The sequence below is a fragment of the Vulpes lagopus genome, chromosome 2 (assembly GCF_018345385.1).
Source record: "Vulpes lagopus strain Blue_001 chromosome 2, ASM1834538v1, whole genome shotgun sequence".
Classification (NCBI taxonomy): domain Eukaryota; kingdom Metazoa; phylum Chordata; class Mammalia; order Carnivora; family Canidae; genus Vulpes; species Vulpes lagopus.
This window is the reverse complement of record NC_054825.1, coordinates 148,307,944-148,327,562: the sequence shown is the minus strand read 5'-3', so window position 1 is coordinate 148,327,562 and position 19,619 is coordinate 148,307,944. Positions and strand designations below refer to the sequence as shown.

Below are 19,619 nucleotides of genomic sequence, written 5' to 3'. Positions count from 1 at the left end.
CTCTGAATGGAAACAGGTACTGTAGCTAATGTCAGAGAAGAGGCTGCTTTTTCTGTTTCAAACCGGTTTGTTAATATTTGGCTTCTATTCTGTGACATGCATGGGTGACCTTCAGAGCCTTACCTCACTTCTAAATATACATATTTTTAAAAGCCCTTTCCTGAATTTTTTGGTTCTAGGAGGCTATTATTTTCCAAAATAGTGTTCTTTTTTTTTTTTTTTTTAATACTGAAGGTTCATGAGCTGTTGCTGAATTTCAAGTCTTATGAGAGTGGATATTACTCTGTGGGTGAATGGGGGTCTCCTTGCTGGGTAACTTCAGGCAGACATATTCTGTGTCTGTTGACCTGTGACCACCTTAATCAGACAAGTATCAGACTCTGTGAACTTGGGGTCTCTTTTAACCCAGGACCCTAAAGTTTCTTAGGGAATATAGTTTGAATAATTCTCCACTGCCTTTAAGAAGGCAGGTGATAAGAAAATACACAGTGGTTGGATAGATGGGAAATGCTTGATCCTGTCTAAAGCTCATTGTGTGTGTGTGTGTGTGTGTGTGTGTGTGTGTAAATGGTACCTCCTATAGAAAACACTCCTTTAGAGGACATTACTTAAGAGCTAGCCCAGAATTCTGTGCCAAAATGACTTTACCAAGATGTGTACCTGGACAGGTGCTACCTTGAAGTAGGAAAGTGCTCCCCCTTCGAATAGGTGAAAGACTTGTGTTTGTGTGGACTGGGAATTACAGTCCAGGCTCTTCTTTTCTCCTAGATTCAGACTTCCTTTGTTAGGGAGGAGGAGCAGGGCTTTCTTCCTAGTTACCATGAAGCTTTGTTGAGTTTTTCCATCAGTGCCAGGGTTTGCCCAGTCTGGGGACAGCCAGAGAGCACAGCGGAGCTAGGAACCAGCTAGGTTCTCCTGAATAAGGAGACCATCTATCATGACACATTGGCCACTCCTGGAGATAGCTTGGGCACATTCTTGCCTTGAAATGACAGGCAAGACGTGGAGTAGAGCTTTCTTGCCTCCCCAACAGCCCAGCCCAAGCCATGGCCACCTACCTGCCCTCTTGCCATAGTCAACCAGTTTATTTCCCTGTTTTCCCTCGTGCATCCCTGCAGTCTATTGCCAACAAAGCAGTCATTCAGCACGATCCTTTTAAAACAGGAAGTCATGCTGCTGCTCAGAAACCCTCTAAAGATGTCCCATCACTTAAAATCCTAAACCCCAACCACAGCCCTTGACACCTACATCACTAGGTCTCTACTCTTCTCCCTTTTCTGTCACGACTGCTTCCAGCTATGTGGCTGCCTTGCCTTGTCATGGAAGAATCAACCATGTTCCTGCCTCAGGACTTCCACTTCTGCTGTGTCCTGACTGGGCTCACTCCCACACTTTCTGGCCCAGGGGCTCTGCTCACGTCACTTCCTTGTAGGGCTTCCCTTGATCACTCTACTTAAAACAGCACATCCTATCATTCTCTGTCCCCGGCTCTCATTTTGTTTTTCTTTGTAGCTTTTAACATATGTGACATAGTAAATGTCTGTTCTGTGCCTGATGCTCAGCTAGAATGAGCACAGGATGCCTGAGAAGGAATGCCAGTTGTTAACTAGTTACCTCAAGTCATCCTCCAGTCTTTGTAAGCTCTACTCAGGAAATCACAGGGCTATTCATCTGGGGGTCAGACCAAAACGCAAATTTGCTTTTGGCTTCCAAAAACTAATCCTCAGCAGAGTTCACATGTAAATGGATGAATTTAAGAAATATGAAATGACTCTGAGTTTAAAAATAGTCTGTCATCAATCAACAGGTAAGCAGAAATGCCTCTGAAGGAGAGACAACAACAAAAGAAGCAAAATTTAACATTCTGTGACATTTCCTAGGTGATGGGCCTATCACATTTGCTGAACATGTTGAATCCAAAGAGAATCCTATCCTGACCTTCTGGAGTGGAACAAAGTTCAGTGTCTTCCTCTCCCACTGATTAAACAGATCTCTCTATAATTGGTGAATTTGAACCAGTTACCTGTGCTCTTGAATCAGCAGAGGGTCTCACACATATGACTTTCTGTAAAGTTTGCAGAGGCAGGAAGATTTCTCTTCATTTCTTGGAGTAAAAACAGATTGCCAAATGCTACCATTTTTTTCGAGGTGACACCTGAGAAGGAATACTCAGAAGTGAAATTTATTTTTTTAATTTAAAAAATTTTATTTAAATTCAATTAACATATGCTGTACTATTAGTTTCAGAGGTAGAGTTCAGTGATTCATTTGTTGCATGTAACACCTCGTGCTCATTACATCACATGCCCTCCTCAGTGCCCATCACCCAGGCACCCCATCCCTCCAAACCCTCTCCTCCAGCCACCTTCAGTTTCCTAGAGTTAAGAGTCTCTTATGGTTTGTCTCCCTCTCTGATTTCATCTTGTTTCATTTTTCTCTCCCTTCCCCTATGATACTGTTTTTGTTAAATTCCACGTAAGAGTGAGATCATATGATAATTGTCTTTCTCTGATTGCTTAGCATAATGCCCTCTAGTTCCATCCACATCATTGCAAATGGTAAGATTTCATTTTTTTGATGTCTGGGTAACATTCCATTATATATAATATATTCCATTATATATATAATATATATTCTATGTATATATATCAATATAATATATATTCCATTATATATAACTATAAATATAAACATAGTCTCCATTCATTTGTCGATGGACATCTGGGCTCTTTCCATATCTGGGCTATTGTGGACATTGTTCCTATAGACATTGGGGTGCAGGCATCCTTTCAGATCCTTTGTATCCTTTGACTATGTTTGTATCCTTTGGGCAAATAACTCGTAGTGTAATTGCTGGGTCATAGAGTAGCCTTATTTTTAACTTTTTGAGGAACCTCCATACTGTTTTCCAGAGTGGCTGCCCCAGCTTGCATTCCACTATGTTTTCTCGCAAGTGGGATTTGATGTGAGCATGCAGATCAAACTCAGATCTCCAAGAGGACACCAGTAAAACATTTTAACTTTTTTTTTTTTTTAAATGAATCATGACTTTTTGGCACTGGAGAGGAAGACAGTAGTTATTCGAGTGAAGCACTTTATAAGTGTTGCTTCTTTCTCTTATGAGAACCCTATGCCAGGTGGGTGTTCTAATTTCCATAGAAGGAGAGGGCTTGGATGGTAAGCAGCTTACCTATGGCCATGGCTAATGAAGTAGTCAGGAGACACATCCAAACTCATCACATTCCTATCACTGCACAGCCAGTATTAACATTTCACTCATTAAGTGAATCATTGCATTCACAAAGGACTCACTCTTGAGCTTTCAAAGTTGGGTGTTTGTTTTTTGTTTTGTTTTGTTGGCAGTTTCTTTTTCCCTCAGCTTATTTTCCTCCCACGACATTTTTGGATTCCCTGAGCCAATCTCAGGGTTTAGCATGCAGCATGATTCCAACAAGTGGGGGCTACTGCTTGGACAAGTTTCAGATGGAATTATCTCTAAGGCTCACAAACATGTAGGCTTATCATACATGAATTTCAACACAAACCACTTAAGAACTGATGAGGGGAAGTACCAAAATGATTTTACTTGTCTGTTAAGGCCTGTCTTGTCCTGTCACCCTGGGGCTAACCCCTTTTGGGCAGGAAGCATGTGTTCTCTGTCACCCACAGGGAGCAGGGAGGAGGCTCTGGCCTAACTCCCTGGTAATAGTAGCTTTGATTGTCATTTCTCCTACCAGAGGAGTGGGAAGGAGGAGTGTGAAAGGGAAAGGTTTTGGCTACCTCTAGAGAGACACTAATGGTATTTCTAAGTATGACAAGAGAGGGGACATCTCCCATCCTTTCAGCTTGATGAGTCCAGATCTAGGCAGCTCAAGCTGTTTTCCAGAAAGGGATGACTGAACCATCTTCAGTGATTCAGTTGCATAAAGGTGAAAGATTTGAGGAAAAGCTTTTTAAAAAGTTGTGTAGAACAAGGAAAGTCTTAGGACCGTCATCTCAAAAATAAACTTTTATTTAAGTTACATGTACAGTTCATTAATAAAAGAAAAATGCTTGTCTACAGGTCAGCAGGACTTGATGCATTCCAACATGTGTCTATAGAATTCTGAAGATCCTGAGCATGATAATGTAGCCATATGCTCTAGAATCCCAAGGCATTACATGCTCTTAAATCACATTTTGGTATCGAGTGACATTTTAAAAAGGGCAAGGTAGTTTTTTTCAAAGCCAGTCACTTTATGCAAAGAATTCTTTTCTCCCTGTGCGTGTGTATAAATAGAGAAATACCTAGGTCTCAGGGGTAGATTCCAGAATATCTAAGATCCATCAGTCACTTGACCTAAGTCATAGTTATTCCTGTTTTACTGGGTATGTCTTGTGAGAACCTTACAATGTATGATTGGTTTTGATACAGCTTTGTACACAGGAGGGATGTTGCCTGTCCATAAATTCCTTCAGGGGATCTTTTTCTTTTACTTTGCAATCCAGTAATCTACTTCTACTTCACAAGGAGAATAATTCTGCAACTTCTGGCATCTTGAAGCATGGCACACATAATAATGTTTTGCTAGTGTTATACTACTGGTACACCACTGTCTTGGATGCCAGCCATTTAGGGCATCTGGCACACCGGGAAACTACTGAGGGATCCCTACTATCAGTAGTAAAGGGGACTCAGCAAACATGTAGTGTGACATCTGGCTTAACCTTTACACATCTCTGCCTCCTTTTCTGAGAGGGCATGGCAGGAAGCACATAGGGTTTAGAATCCCTATATTATCTGTGGTCTCAATTTTCACATCATAAAATGAAGACACTTACCAACTTGGGTTGTTGTGAAGATCAAAAAAAAAAAAAACATGCCAGCACTTATTTAACACATTATTAAGCTATTAAGATGTTAAGGGAAACTCAAAATGCTTTAGCACCATCCAAAGACTGTGTAGGCTACCAAATATTTATTTCCATGTTCTAGGCAGTAAAGTCAAAAGATTGGAACAGAAACCCACAGGCTAAATGTCTAGGGTTTAAATCATGGAACCCTTGAAGCTTTTTTTTAACTGTATAAAGCTTATATCACTACCTGAAATTCACACCTAGATCTCATCAGACAGGTGTAGTGGAACACACTTGGGACAAGGTCTAATGCTTGTTGTGCTCAATGAGTCAAGTTACTGTAACCCTCCCTGGTAAAGTCACATAGGAGGTTCTAGATCGTGCCACAATGAATACAAATAAAGGCATAGATCGAGAGTAACCTCCAGCAGTAACACTTGCCTTGCACTCACTAAATGCCAGACATGGTGGTGCTGAGTCCGTCTATGCCTTCTCACTTAACCTTCACCATGGCATGGCAACAGTCTCCATCTTGTCCATTTACTGAGGAGATTAGTAGCTTGCCCAAGCTACCATGTCAAGACTGACACCAGGATCCATGCTTGTGAACCTCCTTGCTGACCACCTAATTTTCCCCTTACACACAATGAAAAAGAAAACTATTGATGATGTGTCCAGGGCCCCCTGCAGAGCCCACAGCAGCTTCTGTGACTCTGGGTGGAAGGTTTACAGGGGGATTGTCAGAGAGTGGTCCCACTTCATTCCTGTTTCTTGAATGAGCCAGGCTTGGAAATGTTCAATAGATTTGGGAGACAAAATAGAGAATTGAGACACTTCTGTCATCTGTTCCTTAATAACTTATCTGTGGATCCCCAAAATTCACACACATAGGACCTCGCTGCTAATCCTGATTCAGCCTTTGCTCTGTGAAAGCAGGCAAGGATGGTATATGCACAAAAAAGTCCACTATATTTGGAAACAAGGTATATTTGAAACCTTTTTCTATGTATTCCCAAACCTCACAGTTTAGGTCCATAGTATGATGGAAACATGAACATATAATTGCCAATTTTTCCAAAGAGTCAGGCTAGATACTTGATTATGAAACTGAGGAGCTCTCAAACTCAGTGATCAAGATTAGCAGGTTGTATTCTAAATTCTTGGCCCTAAGTTACCACAGCAAAAGTGCATATGCTTCTTGCAAGTCACCCTGCTGCTAAAATCAAGGATTCTAGTTCAGTTAGGTCTCCCATTTCTAAATATTAAACTAAAGAATTAGTTCTTTAAATGCCCTGTAGTTTTGCTATCTAAAGCCTGTCTCTCTCTCTCTCTCCCCCCCCCCCCCCCCCCCCCCCGCTTTTTGATTAGAGCTCTCTGACTTCCAAAGATGCCAGGAACAGAAGTGCGGAAGTTGAAGCCCCCCACCCCCACTCTCTTTTTGCCTTGTGTTCATCAAGAATAGAACACTGCAGGCTTGAAGATGATACCATGGCCCTAATATAGTTATGAGAATGTCTTCAGGGAGCTGTTGAACAACTGGAATTTTTTTGCCAAACAGCTTGTAAAGGCCACTGAAGAATTTGGACTCAGGGACTTGGCTGGATTTCTTTACCAAGGGCCATAAATCTGTTTACTCATCTCTTATCAATCTTTGTAACAATTCCTAAAGTCTCTGGAGGACCCATGTTCAGTGACTTTGTATGACACACTGAGCTCCAAATCTCCTTCTTAGTGTTAGATAAGCTCCCTATTTCACCTCTTAACTAATTCTCACCTTCCCTAGTAAACTCTACAGACATAGCAAACTTACACCAGTATGTTTCATGTAGGATTCTTACAGCTCTTATTTGGATACTAAAGCCCAAGGCTCTAGTTCCTCTTGAACTAATATTATATGCTGAATTGACTAGCCATATTAACTATTCTTATTTCAGTAGAAATATCTAGTTACTTCATTTTTTTTTAACTCTTAAGTTAGAGTTTCTGTCCTTGGCTACTTACTGGAGGTAGGGCAAGGTAAAAGAAGGAAATACATTAGACTCTTTGAAGGTTGGAGAGTGGGACCTAGAACTTAAAAGAACACAGTAGGTACTGGGATCAGAGAGAAGATAGAGAATAATGCTTGATTTTATTCCTAAAAACTATGGATTTAGGCCTTGATGCTAATTAATCCTATACAGTCCTTGTAATGGGGGAACACACTGCTATCTTCAAACTTCCTAGGAGGGAATTCTGTATTGCTCCAATTAAAAAAAGAAATAGGTAGGTTTTGTATCATAGCTGGGTCAAAGTACCGGTCAACCAAATGGCATTCAGAGTTGAGATATGATGAACACTAACCCACTTATCACATGGGCACTTCAGATACCCTGTCAGTAGGCCACATCCTGTTTCCTGTAATGACTATTTGAAGAGGAAGCAACAGGTAGACAACAGAGTCCTACCTTCACAGCTACAGCCTCTTCCTTCTATATGCCAGACTTGCATATCACACACACACACACACACACACACACACACACACACACACACACATCTTCTTTCATTTTAAAACCATTTGACCAAAATCACAATAGGGTATCTATGGAACAATACAGCAGAAGCAACTTCATCTAAGATTGGTGGTCTCTGCCTAAGCCACAAGCAAGGTGTCAGCTGCCTTACTTATATTCCATGTGCAAGTAGAATAGGAATCCTCCACCGATCATTTAGCAACTCAAAACATCTCTTCATCCTCTTGCTCCTGCCTTGGTCATGGAGTCCCAGGAGGAAGCAGATCTTCTGCAGCAGATGCCCCATCTCTCTTTGGAATTAGAGCATCTTCCCAGGGCTCCAAGCCTCATGTCTTCTCTTGTTTGCTCACCTCCTGAGATTTTAGAGAAAGGCAGTAATGGCCAATCTGATGGAAAACTTACTAAATCCCTGTGCTACTTTTTCTTCTTCCCAAATTCCTCATCTGCTCTTCATACTAAGAATTTCAGACATTGTCCACAGAAGGAATCCATCCTACGCCAGCCAAACTGAAAAATGAGATGTTACAGATTCTCGATGAGGTCCCATTGGAACAGTGGTTTTCAAACTGTAGTTGACATCAGAATAACCTGATGGGCTTGTGAAAACATATTCTTGGACTCTACCTCCCAGAGTTTCTCATTCAGCAGGTCTGGGAAGGGGCCTAAGGACTTGCATTTTTAACAGGTTCCCAGGGGATGGAGATGCTAATCCTGGTGAGAAACCAGTACATTAGAGTGTTCAAGAAGGGCACTACCTGTTACCTCTCCAGCTCTCTTCATGGTAGGCAATATAGGCTTATAAAAGACGAACACACTTCGCTCTAGGACAAGAAGGCACTTGTCCTGGAGCTACATATAATGATAGAACACAGAAAACAGAGACTTAAGTATTAAAAGCAGAATTGCTACAAATCTTAGCATCAGTTTCTACATCAGGAAATAAATTAATCAGAAAAGGAACCCGCCTCTAAGCAAGAGGAATTCTAGGTTCAGGCTAAGCTAGCTTCTTTTATAAAATAAATATTTTGGGAACAAATATTCATTCCGTGGAACTTTGTTCTTTTAGTACTTGGTTGTAAGAAGCCAAGTTATAGGCTTAGTTACACAACATCAACATCTATATCATCTAGCTCATATTTAGTTAGAATGCTTGATACTACTCAGGCCGTTGATAGAAGTTTATCCTAGAGGAATAGGCACAAACCATGGTTAAGCTGCTTGGTTTAATTGTTTTAGCACTTGAAAAAAAATGTACAGTAGTTTGAATACTCAGTCTTTGCAAACCTCCACTGAGGTCAAAGATTTCATTCATACGTACAAAATTAGTTTACAAATTTTTTGGCAATTTCATCTTAGTAACCCGTTTTATCCTATTGCCATTGTCCCAACCATTGAAAAAGTTTACAATAATTTACATAGAAATATTTTCAAAGTGCTTAAGAATAGTGATTGTTCTCTGGGATATTTACAGATGGCCTATACAATGTATGTACAGGTGGTATACACTATAGCACAAGTTTCATTGCTGGAATATGGCTTTCTAGGGAAAGTGCATATTTGGCCAGATGTGGCAATACTGTCTAGAAACTCAAGGATTAGATACTTGGTAACCACATCCAAAGCTGAAGTAGATGTGGATAGGAATATTTACAAAAGTAATATAAAAACGATCAAGTATACAAGCTTGATCCAAGTAAAGATATCTTGATGTTCTTCCAGACTGAAGGAAGAAAGACTTCAGGCGCTGGCTCGGTTACCATTTCGAAGTGGAGGGTTATTGGTTTAGACCTCAAAGGTCAAGGCTTGTCTCTGAAGTCAAGCTAGGTCATCATCTGTGCTTACAACTGATATCTGTGGAAGAAAAAAAGTACAGAATGAGCTTGGTGATCACTCATTGGTAGTAATTCCAGTCTCTAAAATGGACCTTGCTTTTGAATTGGCCATTCAGAGACTAAAGGGATGTGGAAGGGAAGTTAGATCTAAAACAGTATTTATTGTGTCACTGATGCATTTTTAACTTGAATTCTGTGTATCTACTTGGTGGAGAGAGAAAATAGCGGAACTGATGCTGCCATTCCATTGAACGATGTTAAATCCTGGAGAAAAATGGGAAAAAGACACACGTGCCATGAACTGACCATCATTCTTTGTTTCACCAGACAGCTTGGGAGGGAGCACTGAGCACTTGTTTTGTCCAGACTGTTCCCTAAGTGAAGGCCAAATACTCCATTTGGGTTTCAACTGAAGACCAAGGGACTAACTCTCTTGCTGAAAGGAAGCTAGCTACAGTAAGCATTTGGTAATTATGGCAAAAGGAATCTTGCTCAATATGCTGACTTTAAGTCAACTCCCTTGCATAGCATATGCAAACTTGTAAGCATCCAGTAGACAGCTGACTTGGCAGTTCAAATAGGAGCCACTTGGTTCATGCTAATATTTACATATAGCTTCTATAACTAAAAATATCTCCAATAGTATAGTGATGGCCTGAGGTTGACTTACCTGACATTCTGTAGGGGACAGATGCTTATCAACTGACTGGCATATGCTCTAATGGTTAGACTGTCTGATCTCCAGGTGTAGTAGATGTATTTGGTGGCTCTGTGATCCTAATGGCTCTTCCTAGCCCAAGCAGCCAGAGCTTGAGTTAGTGGTCTCGTTTCTAGAAAGTCCTACCGCAAACCATGGTGTATCAAGACCCAAAGCTGACTTACTGCGGGGTACGTGTGTCCAACAGAAGCACTGTGTCTACCAATGTCTATGGACAGGTCCTCTTCAGTAGTCTTCAAGTACACAGGATTGTCAAAGTTCATGCTTTTCATGTTCTTGTGCTGCCAATTCCGCCACATCAAGTAGCCACCTACCGCTGCCATTGCTAAGAGCACTGAAAAAAGTCAGAGGGTGACTAAGCAGGGTCTAGTCTCAAAACATACCAAAGAAGGTCATGTTCAGGAATCCATCATACTTGGCATTAATAAACATGTCATGTCGTAGGAAGCTAGCATAATTGGATGTTAGAATATAAATGGGCTCGGAACTTGAAACAAGTTTAGACCTGTGGTTAAGTGTTATTCTGCAGACTGGTGCTAAGCTCAACACATACATTTGGGCAAGCATAGAGTCCTGGGCCCTTGTCCAGGCCAACTGAATTAAAATTTCAGGAATTTCTGGAAATCTTTTCAAGTAGTCCCTCAGGTGTGGTAGCTAAGCGTGGAATCCAGTATTCCACGATTAAGTGACCATTAGCACACAGACCCTTAGAAATCCCCATGCCTAATAATTGCTCCAGAGGCTCTTCCCCCTGAGTCTGCGAATTCTTTTTTTTTTTTTTTTAAGATTTTATTTATTTATGCATGAGAGACAGAGAGAGAGAGAGAGGTAGAGACACAGGCAGAGGGAGAAGCAGGCTCCATGCAGGGAGCCTGACATGGGACTTGATCCCGGGTCTTTAGGATCCCACCCTGGGCTGAAGGCCGGTGCCAAACCACTTAGCCACCAGGGCTGCCTGAGTCTGCGAATTCTTAACTATTTTTAATTTACCCTCTATGAGTCCTACAACTCCTCAAGAAAGCATTTAGGCGTTTGTCTCCTCTCTATGAAGCATTATACACCTTTAAATGGAGAATAGATCAGTGCTCTTTACCTACAGGAATGTAGCATGAAAGGGGACAAGAAAGACTAAAAACTCTGAGGTAGGGAGCAATCAGCATCTTTCATGTAATACTTAAGCATTCCATCACTGTCACTCACTGTGCCAAGGATACCATCAAAAAGAAAGGTATGGACACAACTCAGTGTGCCAGGCTGGGGAGGGAGTGAAAAGAATCAGTGTCATGAGTACTGTGCCATGGGGGGGATGTCTCTAGATGGATTAGAAATACCCATCTAGTTGGTGTCTAATGAGCTTATCCAGAAATGTGGGGAGTGTACTTACAGAGAGGAAGGATGGCCCAGGCAGCAGAAGTGCCTTTTGGGGGAACAGTGGCCTCTGATACTGCTGTGGTCACATTGATCCCTACAGGAGAAGGAAAGGAATCCATTTAGATGGATGTGAGCTCAGACTGAGAAACTGAACAATCTGGTGGAGCACTTCATGCCCTGGCACCCACTACTGCCGTTCAGTATCTACTGCATTGCATTCCAGGCACTGGTCTAGAAGGATTTGACGGTCACACGCTAGAATAGCTATTTCACTAATAGTTGTCTAGTAGAAATCTTAATAAGTCGGGTCAGTCTAAGATTTGCAGGCTTTCAGGCTTTGGAGCTGAAATGTAGGTTACCAGCTAGGAGCAGACCTAGTAGTTACAGGGCTGCATTAATTATTTAAGCAATAAATACAAAGAGTGTGGCTGTTAGTTGAGATTTGCAGTTTGCAGTATAGGCCCAGTACCTCTGGGAACTAGTCCACTAGTTGGAGGAATTTCTGTTGTGTGGATATCTTTTGTTTCACTGTAAGTCAGAGTAGTTGCAGTACCTGAATTATAAAGACCAAGAACCTGGTTAATGCCAAGGTTCCAGAGCGGTTAGCTGTTTCCTCCAGACAAACCATGTGAGGGTTTATATGAACCCCATGGGAAATAAAACCAGTCACTGCTGAACTAAGTTGCATGGTCAAAGTGGAAAGGAAGTCTTCACAAAAAACCAGAGACCCACAAGACTCTGGACAGCACAGTCAGCATTTGGAATCTGATAATTTGAAAAGATGCATAGCCACACCGTCTTGGAAGTTACAAGAAATGTTCTCGAGGACAGTACTAGTCTTATTGTCAGACTGTCTTACAGTTACTTTCTCAGTAAACTGAGCTAGTCTCTGCAGGGACTCCATATTTAGCTAATAAAAACCTCACCATAGGAGCTCCTTGCTCACAACCTAAGAGTTTAATTTGCCACTCAACCAAAAGCTAAGAAAGGAGGACGAAAATCAAGTTGGGTTTAAGTGTGAGTTTAAGACGGTGTCGCCCTCTGGGGCCATAAGGTTTCCTGTAACCATGGCCTCTCCCTCTGGAGGAAAATACTAAGACTTTGTTTTAATTATCTGTGAGTTGGCTGGCTCAGTGCTGTTAGGGGACTAACTAGAACATCAGGATAGTCCCATTCACACTTGGGTCACCTGTAGACTCACCTAATGCTGAAACGAGTGAGAAGTCAGTTTGTGATGTAATGACATGAACAACCCGGCATGCATCAGTAGCAGGTATGTTCTCAAATCTATTCCAAGAATCAATTAAGACAGAATTCCTAACATCCAGGCTAGTTTTATGGCTAAGTGTCTCATTCTGTTGCCTTGTCCTTATGTCCTGCTTGTGGTTGAAAAGTACAAAGCCTTACTGTGGCACTCCCGGCCGTTTGCCTCTAGAGTGTACCCATTGGGACAGGAACACGTGTATTTTGGAGAGTGATCGTTGATTTGTGGTGCTGGCAGGCACAGATATTCACAGCCTCCATTCTGCATGTCCTCTTCACACCAGTTTTTACCTATCCAGAGACAAAAGTCTTTTAAGAGAGGCATTCTGGTATTTACTATATATAAAGCCTTGTTCTAGATGCTGAAGATATGAGTCCTTGTCCCCAGAGAGATACTTGTCTAACTCTGTCCAATCTTGAAGTTCAACCAGTACAACAGGCAGCATGCTCTAAGGATACCACAGATCCAAAGAAACTTCTTGAAAGTGGCATAAGGATTATGCCTGGAACAGATGAGTGGTGAGGGAGCAGGTCGGGGCAGGAGTGACCCACTACCTAGACTGAGGACCCCTTAGATTCTCAGGGGAAAGAGCCCAGCTAGAGGGAGTTTGAAGATTTCATTCAGATAGTATCAGTCAAGTATTTTGAGCAGGACTTGGTATGACCAGATGTGTTTGAGGATCTACATATAAGATGTGTCATGACATAGAGGTAGGAAAAGTTTGTGGTATTAGAGCTAATTTGGAGGGTAGTGCAATAGTCTTAGTACAAGGGAATGAAGACCAAGAGGTATGGAAAAGCCTGAATGAAAGACTGAATGCTGAGGGTATGAAGGGAAGGGAGGAGCTAAAGTTCTGTTTCATTAGGAAGTCAGAAGTGAAAAGAACATAAGAAAATAACAAAGAACATATAGAAAATAAAACAAAAAAAAAAAACCACATTTGAAGTGTTCGAGGTAGGGTATTGAGGGGAAAGTTCCATTTTAGAGCAAGTTGCGTTGTTCAAGAGCTACTGGCAGCCAAGCAGGTATTACATCATGCTGCTGTCCTCACAGACGTTAGGGCTGTGCTTGTCCATGTTACCTGACGGCTGGACGAGTTCGTGATAGACAATGATGTCTTGGGCATCATTAAGGTTGTTGACTAGCGTGGCCAGCTCTGATCCAGTAAATTTATTGGCACCATAGACTGCTTCATTTTCCCCATCTATCCAGTAGACACGATCCTAAAACAGAACCTCCAAATTAGCAGGTACACCTAATGATGACCATAGATACTGTATTCATCTTATTTTCTGGTAATTTAATGAAGCAACTTTACTGAACACTGCTCTGGGAGGTTAGATGTCAAACTGGTGGAAAGCAAGTTGGGGCTTCTTAAAGTGCTAGAGAAAATGAGTATCTAATGCATCCCATGATGGCAGTGAGAGCAGTTTCTCAGGTCATGCTTCTCCACCCATCCTTCCTTTCCCCATCCCTGTTCTGTCCTTTCTCCCCAGGAGTGCTGAAGTAACTCAGAGGTACACACTTAGACATGACACACACATCTCACCTCAAATATGGTTAGCGCCAGAGGATGAGCTAGGAACTCCAGAGATTTAAGGACAATCCTACGGTCTTGGCCATTTAAGTCCACGCTGGACAACATGTGCAACTTGGAGTCAAGCCAGTAGAGACGACTCTTTATAAGGTCTAGAGAGGGAAAGAATTGTCAGTGCATGATAGGCCATCACCACCCTGGCTTCCATTGAAAATACCCAGAGAATCCAATATTCTAATCTCATGGTTCCTTCTCCAGCATGGGTTCCTAATGGGGTCCCAGAAACCTTGAGAGGCAGCATGCAGAATCTGTACCCACACTCATTCTGGGGGATTCAAGGAGCAGCTAAGATTCTCAAAGGAGCTGACTTAAGAAATGGTACTCACATTATAGAAGTGTTAAAGGAAGCTAGCATGTAGCTCTCCCCTGATGGATGAGAGTTGCCAAGGCCCAAGATGCACTGAATTCATGTCACATATTAGGTCCATATGGACCAAAAAGCTAGTAATGATGGAGCACGTAATTCGTTAAGGCCAGTACTCGACTTGAATTGGTCAGTTACTCTCATCCAAAATTCTTGCTACTAAAGGAACCATGGGAGCTGTCTGCTGTAGTCCAGAATAAACTATGGAGGGAAGCGAAAGCAGCAGAGACCATTGAGTTGGTGGCCAAGGAAGGAAGGACAGACATACCAAGTGTAATTCCATTAGGCCATTGGATGTCCACTGTTACAAGCGGCCGCCTATCAAATCCATTCATTCCTGCTTTTTCTATTTTAGCTGGTTCTCCCCAGTCTGACCAGTACACAAACCTGGGAAGAATTAAATGAAAAAAAAAAAAATCAGTGCTTTAGAAGGGATAAATGTGTAGTTTGAGACACACATTTAAAGAATGACTAGAAACGTCTAGAGACCAACAGTAACAGGAACAGGTCCAAATTATGTCCTGAGTAAACAGAAGTTAACACTAAGAATCTACAAGCTCATTATGAGCTATATTAATCTATCTAAGTGTGATAATTATATTTCAAGCCCAAGTCACAGGTTATAGACTTCTTTACAAAAGGCCAATTCTTTCAGAGAACTGAAAGGTGAATAGGTGTTAGGTTCTATCAGAGGGGCTGGCTGACCATTCTAGCGAGGATTTACGGGGGCCAGGGGTCATTACCACAGCTTTAGTAACTTGCTAAGCTGCTTTTCTATATTACTTAGCACCAATTTAGGGAAACACGTCAAATGTTGCTGGAGAGAACCATTTATTTCATGTAGACTTTCAGACAACTTGGACATTTAAACAAAAGCCTTGAAGTAACATGGTTACCAAAATCCTCACAACAAGTGCTAATACTTAGGTTCGATCACCTGGAGCTAACCTGACAAAGCATTCAGACTAAAATAGAAAATCACCCAGCATAGAAGCTGGATGGCCATCAGGGTTAAGATACAGCTTTTGGTGTGCATCAAACATGTTTCCTTCATGTCACCCAGCGGTCATACTGCCAGAGAGGGCCGATAAGGCAGCACACTTGCTTCACTGTGGCACCAATGACATCTTAAACAGGATGTTGCTTTGTTGTGAGGGAGCTGTGTGTCCTGGGGTTTCAATATTATTCTGGCCAGGAGGAAAGCTCCTGGCATACAGATAGCATCCAAAGGGCTAGAAAAACAGACTACAAACCCAGAGAGTGGATCCACAGCTATGGAGGCAGGCTCCCGCAAGTCAGAGTTAAACAGGAACTTCCTTCTGGTCCCATCTAGGGTAGCTACTGAAATAGTCTTAGAAGCCACATCAGTCCAGTAGATGGTCTTGTACACCCAATCAACAGCAATGGCTGCAGGATTATAGACATTGTCGATCATTTTAACATGTCTACCAACCTTGTCATCAATTGAGGCACTGAAACAGAATAGGTCACAAGAAATTTAGGAGTTTGATACCATCAGAGCCTGTAGAATGGATTTCCTGCTTACAAAATGATCCACAACTTTGTTCAGAAGAAATTCTGGTAACACCATCGCTCACCACTCCAATTATTTAACTGTGCTTCTTACCGATGCTAAATAACACTGTTATGTAGCTGCTGGTACATCCTCGATATTCAAGAATTGACACATTTCTAAGCAAAGCTGTTTGGTGCAGTAGCTGCCACTACCATTTCTATTGGTAGCAACTATGAAAAGGTATCCATTAATTAGAGAGTAAGGGGTGACAAGAGGAGAAGTGAAGATGTCCTTTGTTTATAATCCTATAGCAACAGCCACCTTTTACTTCATACATGGTGGTTAGTTTCTAACGAGGAACTGATGGCAACTTAATAGTTGAAGAATCAATCAGTGTCCAGACATAGAGTCCCAGCTAATTAGATGCTAGAGTGGAGCTAGAAATTCCCCCAAACCTTCCCAAAGACCACATGTCAAAGACTTAGGCTGAAACACTTAAGCAGAGAACTCAAGTTACCTGAAGATGGCCTTTTGGCTCAGATCAGCCCAGAACAGTTTCTGAGCTGCAATGTCTGCATCAAGAGCTACAGTGTTTCTTAGCTGTTCAACTAGTTGGATATATTCTTTCCTCTCCAAGCCAATCTTCCGGATGTCTCTTCGATTTGTGAAGATCAGACTTGGCTCTTTACCTGCAAGACAAGAGTCAGGTTTACTAAGTTTCGCTGTGAGAAGGCAAGGTCCTTCTGAGTCACCTTCTCCCAAAGGAGGAGCACCTATAAAGTAAAGGCACCACTGAAACACCTGACGAGTGTGCTGGCAGCAGTCCGTGCCCCCAGGAAACTGCAAGCACTTTGCGCTGTTCAAGGAGGCAGTCCTGGGGTCATGGCATTCAACAGGAGGGTGGCTGGCACGTTACTCACAGGGATTGCACTCAGCTTTGGGAAGCAGAAAGTAAGCAAACCTGGTAGGTATTCATGGTATCACATGCAAAAGAAGCTGACCAAAGCAGGTGTCCGGGGAAAGGATTTTTTGTTTAACCTAGGATACCGCACTGTGAATAAGTAGCATTGCTCGGAGTACAGACAGTCCCCGGCTTAGGATGGTTCCGGTTAGGATTTTTCATCTTTACAATGGTACAGAAGTGGTTTGCATTCAGTAGAAACCACACTTCGAGTTTAGAGTTGGGATCTTTGCCCAGGCCAGTGATATGTGCGACCGTCCTCTCTTATGATGTTCTCTCATGATGCTGGGCAGTGGCAGTGAGCCGCAGCTCCCCACCAGCCCCAGGATCACGAGGGTGTGAACATCTGATGCACTGACACCTACCTGCACCCCTGCAAGAATTCTGCTTTTGACTTTCAGTATAGTACTCGATATATTACATGAGACATTCAGTACTTTAGGGGCTTTGTGTTAGAAGATGTTGCCCCCCATAAGCTGACTTCAGAGTTCTGAACACATTTAAGGCAGGTGTGGCTAAGCCACGATATTTGGTAGGTTAGGTGTGTGTGTGTGTGTGTGTGTGTGTGTGTGTGTATTATATATTTGGTTAGGTATATTAAATTCATTTTTGACTTAGGATATTTTCTACTTACAATGGGTTTATTGGAGTATGACTCTATCATAAGTCAAGGAAGGGCTATACTATTTTAATTCCATATTTAGTTGACTCTTGGGAATCACTGGCTGTACCCTTGGTGCAAGCGGTTACTCATAAAGGTAGCAACACCAGTCCAAGTCCATTTACCTACTGCCTTGCACACGCCGGTGGCAAGATCCATCTGATAGCCCCGACTACATTCACACTTGTAACCGCCTTTTAAGTTGATACAAATTTGGCTGCAGATTCCTGGATTTTGGCATTCGTCAATATCTAGGAGGGAAATGAACATTAGTCTTCTGTTCCTACATGACCTACAGTGAGATGCTGTCCTTTCCCATCTCCTCCTCTACTACCCCTACCCCCAACAGCCTCCTCCCACCCGCCCTGCACCAGGGCTGAGGCTCCCTCCTGGACTCACCTCCACAAATTTTCTTATCTATCAGTTCAAACCCAGCTGCGCAGTCACATTCATAGCCTATAACTAGGTCTTTGCAGATGTGCGAACAGCCACCATTATTGACCAAGCATTCATTTACGTCTGAAATAAAAAGGGACCAGAGTTACCCCACACTTTACTCCAAATTGATATGTGCTCTGATTAACATTTACACTCCCGGATATTTGCAATTGCTTATCTAGTTAGTCTGGTCAAACCCATGATTTTCCTAAGGTCCAAAAATTTGTCTTCAAGATCTGCATCTCAGAGGGTTTGGGGAATAGGAAACCCAATCTCCTTGGCAGGTTACCAGCTGGCTACGTAGTACTTAGCCAAGTATCTCCATTGCTGATGAGTTATCTTTAAGGAGTTTAAAACTATGAACAAGTCTATCACTGCTTTTGCTTTTAAGGCATAAAAAATGCCACCCTGAAGCCCAACAACTGGACTAGGTTCCTTAAAAGTGGTGTAAGCAGGCCCTGTGCAGGGTCCACACAGCATTAGCTAGGGGGGATGTCATGAACCTTCCCAACTGTGCTCAGGCAACCCCTCCACTTACGACATTCTTTCAGGGGTTCGTCACTCCAGTCCCTGCAGTCCTGCTCCTGGTTACATACTTTACCGATATCTATGCACTCCCCACTTCTGCACTTGAACTTTCCAGGGCCCAAGCACTGATTGACTACAACGAGAAACACAAAAGCAAGATTCCATTTGGTGGGGCTGCTCAGAGCAGTCCTCTGACTGACCCCCAGGAGGAGCCCCTCACCGTTCTTGCAGTTGACTTCATCCGAGCCGTCCACACAGTCCCTGATACCATTGCACTGCCTGCTGCCATGGATGCAGCTCCCGTCCTCACACTCAAACTGGTCAGGCCGGCAGGTTCTCGAAGCTGCAGAGGTGGTGGGGCGGGAAGGGTCAGCCAAGCCATCCAGGCAGACCCTGAGAGGGGGGCACAGAGCAAGTGGGACTGATAAAGCGGCTACTTACGACAGTTGACCTCGTCGCTACCGTCTTTGCAGTCGGGGTCCCCATCGCAGCGCCACTTCTTGTGGATGCACTCGCCTGAGCCGCACTGGGTCTCGCTGGCTGGGCACTTGGTGTGCATCACGGGCTGTCGGCCACACTGCTCCAGGGACTCGTCTGACTGGTCGGAGCAGTCGGCGTCATCGTCGCACACCCAGCTCAGGGGGATGCAGGAAGAGGTGCTGCACTGGAACTCATGCTCGCCGCACGTGGGGGGCGCACAGTCCAGCTCGTCACTGCCGTCACTGCAGTCGTCCTGGCCATTGCAGACGAAGTTCCTGGAGATGCAACGGCCGCTGGAGCAGGTGAACTCGTCCGGGCTGCATGTGATGTTGCCTGCGGGGAGAGAGCAGGCCACACTGAGAGCCTGCCGGACCGGCATGCCTTCCAGGCTCTTGTCTCACAGCATGACATGCGGGATCTCCAACCGCCGGCCCTAGCTTTCCAGCTTCGCTTAAAAACCAAGTCATTCCACCAATATCCAAGTTCCTGGAGGACTAGTAAGCAGTCTCAGTGTGCAAGATGCAGGGACACTTGAGTAGG

At 43.1% G+C, this 19,619-nt stretch overlaps 1 protein-coding gene across 4 annotated transcripts in view; it reads right to left on the bottom strand.

The window, feature by feature from the left end:
* Window positions 1-3,996: 3,996 nt before the first annotated feature.
* VLDLR (very low density lipoprotein receptor) overlaps window positions 3,997-19,619 on the bottom strand; it is a 35,716-nt gene continuing 20,093 nt past the window's right edge. For 2 of the 4 annotated variants that reach the window (XM_041743907.1, XM_041743908.1), the window contains 15 exons: window positions 19,041-19,412; window positions 18,820-18,942; window positions 18,610-18,732; window positions 18,033-18,152; window positions 17,759-17,884; window positions 16,529-16,700; window positions 15,749-15,967; window positions 14,764-14,882; window positions 14,084-14,223; window positions 13,616-13,757; window positions 12,678-12,824; window positions 11,740-11,823; window positions 11,284-11,364; window positions 10,064-10,233; window positions 3,997-9,200 (listed from right to left, as the gene is read on the bottom strand). In XM_041743907.1, the coding sequence (XP_041599841.1) occupies window positions 9,165-9,200; window positions 10,064-10,233; window positions 11,284-11,364; window positions 11,740-11,823; window positions 12,678-12,824; window positions 13,616-13,757; window positions 14,084-14,223; window positions 14,764-14,882; window positions 15,749-15,967; window positions 16,529-16,700; window positions 17,759-17,884; window positions 18,033-18,152; window positions 18,610-18,732; window positions 18,820-18,942; window positions 19,041-19,412 (2,174 nt within the window). In that variant the 3' untranslated portion in view covers window positions 3,997-9,164. The remainder of the gene's footprint in view (window positions 9,201-10,063; window positions 10,234-11,283; window positions 11,365-11,739; window positions 11,824-12,677; window positions 12,825-13,615; window positions 13,758-14,083; window positions 14,224-14,763; window positions 14,883-15,748; window positions 15,968-16,528; window positions 16,701-17,758; window positions 17,885-18,032; window positions 18,153-18,609; window positions 18,733-18,819; window positions 18,943-19,040; window positions 19,413-19,619) is intronic. The other 2 variants (XM_041743909.1, XM_041743906.1) reach the window with 1 other exon arrangement.